A 9250-nucleotide genomic window follows, 5' to 3' on the forward strand; every position below is an offset into this window, starting at 1 on the left:
CACTAAATTAAGCCCCTGGCCGCAGGTGCAGTGGCTCCCTCCCTCCGCCACCTGCACCGCTACAGATGCGGCTCTGTAATCGTGCGGCCGGGCAGAGAGGCGATGGAGGGAGGGAGCCACTGCACCCACGGCCGGGGTCTAACCAGTAGAAGGGCTGGTGTATGTAGCCAACTCATTTTCTGGTTCTGGTATATACTGGTTTCATTCACAAACCAGTATATAAATTCTTAGTGGACATTGAACAAACATTAAATGTATTAGTTTCAAGTGCTGCACAAAAGTGATTCATGCAACAGCAACTCTGATTGGCCTACTGGAGGAGAGGAGTGCATGCAAAGCAGCATGGGAGATCTGAAAAAGGCCAAAAACTGAAAGTGGCAAGAGTTTGCTTGTTAGTGTCAATTCCAGACCTAAAATAAATATGGTCCAATTGCCACTTGTGCAAACCTGTTGTGTGGACTTTACTCCCAATATGCTCAGGCAGGCAGTTCTACAGCACATGGACCTCAGGTCATCCCATCTATTCCCTTTGTTGGCTGCCATTTTAAGCACTCTGGAATGAGATGTTCTACACTTCAGAAGCCGAAACCTACCAAGATTTACAAGTGTAGGTGACCCATCTGTGTGAATGGCATCAACAAAGACGGCATCTGTAGGGCTCAATCTCACACTCGGTGGGGTGTTTACAAAGTAGGGACCAGCTGGATCCAATCCTGCGATATTGAGAGAAACAAAATAAAATCTGAAATTATACAACACACCCCACACTACTTTCCTAGCAGTATTACCCAACTTGGGCATTGCCATGCTAGTCATTCTGAATGGCACTCCCAACACAGGTCACTACAGCACCCAATGTAAAAGCTGAGCCGCTTTGCAAAGGTTCTGCAAGTGCATTCCATGCATTCATATCCGGATGCCCCAATTCAATAACCAAAAGCCACTCAGGCATTAAAAGGAGATGTGCCCTAAATGTTTGCAGGCTCATATTCACTTATATATATATTTCCTGACACCGTACATGGCAGCATACAATGGTTATGGCTCCGCCCCCAGCCCAATCACAGGGCCAGTTATACTATAAATTAAAGCCCGCCTCCCAAGGCCACCATTCTTTTTTCTGTCCTCACTGCTCAAGCCGGTTATACTAAGAATAGGTTGGAGTTTTTTCCCTCACCTTGCTGGTTTCTTCTGGCCTGCCGCACAGGTTCAGCCTCTCCTGTTGCGAAGTTCCCTTTGTTCAGGTGGCTAAATGCAGTCTGATAAGGGAAGCCTCCCCCATAGCCTTGGAGTTGGGGTGCAGGAAATGGTCTCTTGGGGTCTCTTCATGTTCGGATGCTTCCTCCATCATGGCAGTGGGTTGAACACTTGCTTAGCCTCCTGGCCTGGTGACTCCAGAGAAGAACCGTGACTCAGCTGCATCATCACAAACTATGGTTGTACTGGGATGATCACATGCATGGACAAGCTGACTAGTAGGATCCACTCCATTTTCTTTCAATTAGTTGGTTTTAGAAATACATGTGCTACTGTTTCCTGTGGCCTTGCAGTGCTGCCTTGCTCTGGCTGAATCTTTCTGAATATCTGTAGAGCCAGTTTTCTATGTGTGCTTACAACCTTACATATGTGATTCTGTGGTGCTGCTAATGCCTTAGCTGAATCTTGCAGGTATTTGCCTAAAACATCCATTAGCTTGCTTGTGGTGCTTTACCCTGCAGGTGCTTGCTGAGTGCAGGCTGCTGCCATGTGCTCTGCTGCTAAAGCTTAACTAGATCTTACAGAAATGTGTTGTTTGCTAACTCTTGAGCCTTAACTCTTTGGGTGCCTTTCATGTGAGTATTTTGCTGTCACCTGTGGTTCCCCAAGCGTTGTTAATGTTTAAATGTAACTTATGGTATTGTTGCTTCTTACAGGCCTATCCTGCCTGTAATTCAGTAATCTTTTCATGGTCCCATGTATACAGCATTGTGTTAATGACCAGAGCTTGTGGTGCTATAACCCTAAGCACATGAGTATGTGGCTTCCAGGTTTTCAGCATGGCTGTTAGTGTCTAGCAGGTTCTGTTAATCACATCATTATCCTCAGTTTCATCTGTGTTTTGTAAGGTTGGATCATGTGTCAGTTACCTAACCTCATTCCCCAAGAGACCAGCTACATTCTATAAAAGGTGAGGGTCAGGTATGTATGAAGATAAAATAAAAAAAGAGCGTGCAATGCATGTAAGTTTTTCAGCCCTATTGACCGCACTGTTCCTCAGAGTATCTGGAAGGCAGTAACCTGCCATATGTTCCTGTTCCATTACAGGGTCTATCCAGGAGGAAGATCCATGGGGAAGTTGGTTCTGAATGTGTTACAAATAATTTATTATCTCAGAATTACCCTCCCCGTTTGTGTGATCGCTATATCCCATTGTATGCTGCCATGTACGGTGTCAGGAAAACGGAAAATTGTATACTTGCCTATCGGTAATTTTCCTTTCCTGATGCCAGTACATGGCAGCATACAGGACCCTCCCATGGCTTTGAGTACTTGTTACGCATTGAGTACTTGTTACGAGAATGGTGGCCTTGGGAGGCGGGCTTTAATTTATAGTATAACTGGTCCTGTGATTGGGCTGGGGGCGGAGCCATACCCATTGTATGCTGCCATGTACTGGCATCAGGAAAGGAAAATTACCGATAGGTAAGTATACAATTTTCTGTACATATACATACACACACACACACACACACACACACACACACACACACTCTCTTTCTACATTCCTTGATAAAATGACTTCTCTATCTGCACCCCCTCCCATCGTGTGAAAAACAAGAAACTAAGATGGCGCCTCCTCTCAGGACTACACCCAAGATAACGATGTTTAGCTCCTGGAGGAAGTTTACTTTATATGGACATAACCAATCAGAAGCTTATAACGCTACGCTCACATGACCTTGGCACACAGCACTGGCTGCTTGCCTATAAAAACCTTTGTGCCTTAGCATAATAAACAGAAGCGTCATAGACCTCCTTGTGTCTGTGTGATTCTTACGGTGCACCGTATGACAATTAGGACGGGAACAGATACTCAGGCTATTGATCTGAATCCATTTCAATCTGTGTTTAGTCATTTGACTGTTCAGCTTTAAAGCTCTTGACTGTATAGTTTCGGCTATCTTACCAAGTCACAGCTTGGTAATCAAACATGCAGTAAGAAGCCACTTAGCTTGGCCAAATTTATACACCTGCTGGCCCTTTACGTTGATGCCAAAACCAACTGACAATAATCTCAAAGCACCAGGAACTCTGCCCCCACCTACCAGAAATCCTTCCAATTCCCTTCAGTCTCTTTCCAGCTTCACCAGCAATGTGTGCCCCCAGGCTGTGCCCGACCAGGTAGACATCAGACATGTGGTAGTCATACACTGCCTGAGAGAGAGGAGAACTATCAGTTGACTTACCAGGATGGACATTTCTAAGGCAACTTCTCATTTGCCTATATTACTATAAAACTTCACAATTACATTTCCGTCAGGAAACAGATGGTGAAACCACAAGCTCCAGTCCAAGCTCCTGGACTTGCCATCATGGCACATACCTGAAGAAAGCCCAAGAAATAGGCAATCTCTGCCCCAACCACACGGACATTGTTGGCAGATTGTGTGTAGAGGGCAAATGATCCTCCGCGCCAGTCTACACAGAAACAGTTCACATCGGAGACCTTCAGAAGAGTCTACAACAGAGCAGATCATATAAACAGGTCAGACTTGAGAACAGTCAGGTCCTCTTCCCTACAGCCACACTTACCTGACACATGTCTACAAGCCACTGCTTGGCCCCCATCTCCAGGAAGCCATGGATGATGAATAAAGATTTCAGACTGGGCTTAAAGTTGGTGCCAAAGACTGAGGAGACATTGAGAGCTCTGATCACCTGGAAGAGATATTCAGATACAATTCTCATAAGCAGTTTAGAAACATGCACCAGCTCTACCCTCTTGTCTCCCAATCCCGCTGCTTAAACCTCAGTGCCTGGTAAAAGCTTCCACCGGAGCCTTCACGGAATAGGTAAAAAAAAACAAAACAAAGCACTCACAAGGGGATCCATCCAGTAATATATCTTAGCCAAATCTATAGCCAAGGCCTTGTTTGGGGGCTGAAACATGTAAGCATGCTTTTTTTGCCATTATGCCTTTTTTGCAAATAAAGTACTGGATCCCCTTGCGAGTGCTGGTTTGCCTACACTCCCCATAACTACTGAGGATCAGCTAAATGTTTTTTTTTGGGGGGCCAAAAAAAAAAAAAAAAAAAAAAAAAAAATCACATTCAGCAAAATGCATTCAGCAAAATGCATTCAGTCATCGGGAATGGAGAAGAGTATTTGGGGTTTTTAAAAAGGAGAACTATGAGGCGAGTGATTTTCACTCCTCAGCCTCAGTTCTAGCTGACCTGTGACAATGACTGTCACAGGTCGGCTCAGTAGATCGGGAAGTGAGAGAACACATAACGGCGCTCGCTCGCCTCTCGATCCTGTGCCAGCAGAGAGCCAAGACAGGGAGGGACTGGATTTCCCACTCCCCCAGCGCTGACAGGCGAGAACAGACGGGGGAGGGGGCGGGTACAGCTGGCTGCCTCTAGATAGGCAGAGCCAGCTGTCACTCACGCAGCTGTGCGGATCCAGACATAATTGTCGGGATCCGTTCCGGCGTCTCAGTATGCCGCGAGCTGTAGCTCCCTATATACTGAGCCTAGGGTGACGGGAGGACGCTAGTTTGTGTCCTGCCGTTACCCTAAGGAGAACTATGGGGAAAAGCCCTAACCTCATAGTTCTCCTTTAACAGAAGATTGAAGGACAGCTGCAATTAACTCAATATAATTGTCGGCAGTAAGATGTTCCCCTTGTGATGGATCTCACTGATCGAGGATATAGTCAGTCGGATAACAGCAATAGTCTGAGCTTAGGGTGACGGGGGGACGCTAGTTCGTGTCCTCCCGTTACCCTTAGGAGAACTATGGGGAAAAGCCCTGACCCCATAGTTCTCCTTTAAGGCTGTAATGGGTTTTATGTGGGCTCCCAAGAGTTGGAAAGGCTTTGTGAAGAGGGTGCCATGTTTTTCTAAGCACACATGGGAAGCCCAGCAGTATTACTCACTTTTGTAGCCCAATTATAAAATGCTGGCCACAGGACTCTGGTACCTCATGGAGTTCTCTGCTTGACAGATGCTAGGAGTAGAGCCAGTTACATGACTATCAGGTCAAGTGACCAGCTTTAGAGCACATCATATGATGAATGTATTGTCTTCAGAGTACAGCTATACCATTAGTAATTTATAATCCTCTTTAATATCCAGGTCTAAAATAACATGCAGGCAAAATTTTGAACACAAGTTCTAAGATTTAAAAAAAACACAACTTCCAGCTGGCACCCCAGGCTTCTCATGTTTTGTGACAGACGTGTCCTGGTGGTAGGCCATGTGCCAAAAGCTTGGCAAGACCCAAAAGTGCAGTTTAAGGAACGCAAGTTAAAAATTTTAAAAGTGACATCAAGACCAAGCTAGTGAAATTCCAAAATTCTATTTCCTGACCGCTCCTATTACAATGAAACAGGTTTCAGGTCATGGATACTAGAGGATCACAACGGCCAGAGAGCTGGCTAGTAGACTTGTGTGCCGTCAAAAAATTTGTTCCGTTTCGTAATATACGTTATTTCGTAATTCGTATCCGAAGCTCAATTCGGATTCGTACGAAATACGAATTTGCGTTAGTTTCGTCACATTTTCGTAACTTTACGAACATTCGTTATGATGAAGTTAAAAAGCAAAGATACCTTTGTTAATATCGGAGTCGATGTGGTAGTTGTTTTTGTATCAGAAATACGAATTCCGTTAAAGGATTCCGTATTTCGGACTAAAAAAAAACTACCATCAACTCCAATATAAATGTACTTTGTTTTTTACCTTCAATATATAACGAATGTTCGTAACGGAACGAAAATACGTCAACGGAATTTGGTATTTCCTGCCTGTGTATTGTAATACAACTCTCAGCAGCAGCGGATCCGTATCTCGGATTAAAAAAACAAATCTTGTCATGTTGTTCAACCCCATTTACAGGGATAATATTAGTTCGTTTCAAAGAAATTCGGATCCGAAATTCGTTAACGGAATTTCGGATATAATTCGGATGCTTACGAATCTACGAATTTCAGGAAAATTCGTACGAATTTTGATTCGTAACGAAAACGCACATGTCTACTGGCTAGTAATGAAAGACAATTTCTTGTAATGGGTTCAGCTAAACTGAAAGGTCATGGAGCTGCCACATTTGCTCATTACATATTGCGCGCCCTGTGCAGCTCAGAAGTCCCCTGGCAAGTCTGAACAGATCATTAATCTACAAGCTTAATAAATATGACCACATGTCTAGGTTGTGGTGACCTCTTCCCTCCCTCAGATATGCAAACGGACCATACCACCTCATACATCAAGTTGTGTTGGTGCACTGCCATATCATTGTGAACACTCCATTAGACGTGTGCTGCAATACCACCAATGCTACACGTGTCATGGCACTAAAAATAAAAGCGCCCTGCTCTGGAGAGTGTGCATTTCTGCCTATTCATTAACCCTGCCACAACGCATGTCAATAGAGCACGTGCCGTTCATTGTGATATCAGCCCTTCAAACCTTGAGAAAGCCAATTATTCAGCATGTGGGGCAACTGCATTGTGATGCTTTCTACAACCTGTCCCTACAGCGTGTATTGAGGCTTTGACATTTAAGCGTTTCCAGAGACAATACTTGGTTTTTGGGGTTGGTTCCACTAAAATCTCGAATTTATTGTCCCAGAGACAGTGAGGGAAGTCACTTCCATCAAACAGGGGTCCCTAGTGGGAGATTTTCACCAGCATACATTCTCATGTTGAGATTTGACTGGAACAATGAGGGTTAATTACCCAGTGGGGGAACAGACCAAAATCAGACGGGTATTCATTTAGTTCTACATGCTGGTGGGGGAACCTTCCCTCTCCCCTGTACAGCCAGATTTACAGACTTACTTGGTACTGGTCAGGGTTACTTCTAGTGAAGAGCAGGAATTGAGTGTCGATCACTCCTGGTGGCCATGGTAAGTGACTGATCGGTCTTTCCAGCGTGTCAGAATAGGGGGGGCCGTTTATGAAACATCCCAGCCTGTTGTAGCAGACCTCCTCAGCAGCTGGACAGAGAAACAAGTGGGATGGATTAGAATTGTCTTGTCTCAAAATATCACCCTAACCATCCACTCCGCTCTTCCCTAGACCTCCTGCTTTCCAGCTCCCTAGTCAACTCCTCCCGGACTTCTCTAGAGTCTCTCCCATCCTCTGGTGGAACTCTTTACCCCAACCTGTCCATCTATCCCACCTCAACCTAACCACTGAACCATTCATCCCCACACATCTACCTCCTCATATATCACTGGCCCCCTCCTCTTTCAGATTGTAAGCCCTCAGGGGCAGGGCCCTCCTTACCATCTTGTCTTGTCATTGCAATGTCTTCCTTACATTGTAAAGCGCTGCACAAACTGTTGGCACTATATAAAATACTATGTAGTAATAATAAATAATAAGTCTTTTACTACACCATCATGAGCAAGAACTGGGCAGCCAAGGTACTTGGAGCCTAAATATGGAGTCTTATGTGCAGACTCCTAAGAGGGTCTTGGCTCTTTGACCATCATCCTTACTTTGATATACCAAATTACTGTGCTAGAATAGGCAGGCAGCCAGAAATCTTGAGTCTTAGCCTGAACCACATACCCAATAGTGACATTATGGAGAAGGTATGAAAAGTACCATTGTGGACCCCCTTGCAAATGCTATTTGCCTTACTTCAATGCTCTTCAGTTACAAGCACGGGATAAAAAGGAGTGCCAATTTCTCACCTAATCTCCACAATTGTTACAGGACAGAAATTTAGAAGTCAAAATCAGCACGAGAGCCAACAGCCCCAAACAGAAGTCAGCTGTGGCAGACGGTTTAGTTCTTTAAATTTGCCCATCATGGTCCCTCATCCTATGTTATAGGAGGGCAGGTGGCTGGGAGCTTAGAGGGTGGAATGGAAAGCAGAGTGGCCCACAGAGTATGTGGCTGGTTTTCCCTGTCACCATGGGCCACAAATTATCCTGCACCTCTACCTGTTGAGTACGTCATTTGGGGGAAGCAGCCATGAGTCATGGGAGAAAGTCCAATGAGCCAGATGGTTTCCTTCCAGGTGAGCACCAGTTCCATTACTCAGGAATCAAGGCCTCTGAATGTTGTGACATTTTGGTAAGAGCATCTACTCATCCTTCTGTAATGTGACCATTGTTTGGAGTGAATTTAAGTTATGGGAAAACACAACTAGACATTCTATGGGGGGCTGGGAAGCTTAAGAGGTACATGGAACTCTGAGTGGGTTCTATTCTGACACGGAGGGCTGGTGTACTTAGGCTATGCCAGGGTAAAAAGGACAAAGATTCCATGAAGAATTGTGTAGGGGCACAAAATGGAAACTAGCCTATGGTCTGCAGTGGCCATCTTAGGGTAGCGCTCGCCCTTATGTCCTGGCCTCAGGGTTTTGTAGTTGCAAGCTATGGGCTTTAGGCCATTCGGAACTAGAAATAATGTACCAATTATTGATGTTGTATTTCCCAGTCATGACACAAGGGAGGTGGCCTTACATTTGGAAACAAGCCCCATAATGTTCTTATGACAGCAAAGTCAGTGGCTCATTAAGATGGCAGCCCCAGAGTCCTCTTTAAAATGAAGTCAGCAAAGGCGGCTCCCATGTTTATTCTGACAGGTCCCCTTTAGGATAAATCAGTACAGGTGTGGAGCTTACATGGCCAAAATACAAACCAATAATTCAAAGTTCTGGTCTTGTGTGTGAACGCTAAAGACGCAGTTGCATAGTTACATAGTATTTGAGGTTGAATAAAGACATTAGTCCATCAAGTCCAACCTATTAGGATCTCATTCTAGGAGTACCTGTACATTTATATTGCATACCAGTCCACCCGCTGAATACATGCTGGAGGCTGCACAAGACACATCCACAAGTGAATTCTTGAAGGGGCCTCATCTCGAGTAATGGAACTAGGGTGCCATTACCAGTCAGAGGGGTCCCATCGTGTCCACACCCAGCAAGACCAGCACACAGCTCCAGCCAACTGTGCAAGATAAGTTACAATTCATAGAGATTAGTCTGCCCCCACTTCTGCAACACCCATATGAGATGAGAACATGAAGG

General features: G+C 45.0%; 1 protein-coding gene across 1 annotated transcript in view; it reads right to left on the reverse strand.

Annotated features, from left to right (window-relative positions):
* LOC108800214 (pancreatic lipase-related protein 2-like) overlaps positions 1-9250 on the reverse strand; it is a 16103-nt gene that overhangs the window by 6367 nt on the left and 486 nt on the right. Inside the window, exons 2-6 of the mRNA XM_018572178.1 lie at positions 7042-7199; positions 3793-3918; positions 3584-3718; positions 3306-3414; positions 594-713 (exon numbers count right to left, since the gene is read on the reverse strand). Of these exons, the coding sequence (XP_018427680.1) occupies positions 594-713; positions 3306-3414; positions 3584-3718; positions 3793-3918; positions 7042-7199 (648 nt within the window). The remainder of the gene's footprint in view (positions 1-593; positions 714-3305; positions 3415-3583; positions 3719-3792; positions 3919-7041; positions 7200-9250) is intronic.

This window comes from Nanorana parkeri, unplaced genomic scaffold (assembly GCF_000935625.1).
Source record: "Nanorana parkeri isolate BGI_ZX_2015 unplaced genomic scaffold, ASM93562v1 scaffold1958, whole genome shotgun sequence".
Lineage (NCBI taxonomy): Eukaryota > Metazoa > Chordata > Amphibia > Anura > Dicroglossidae > Nanorana > Nanorana parkeri.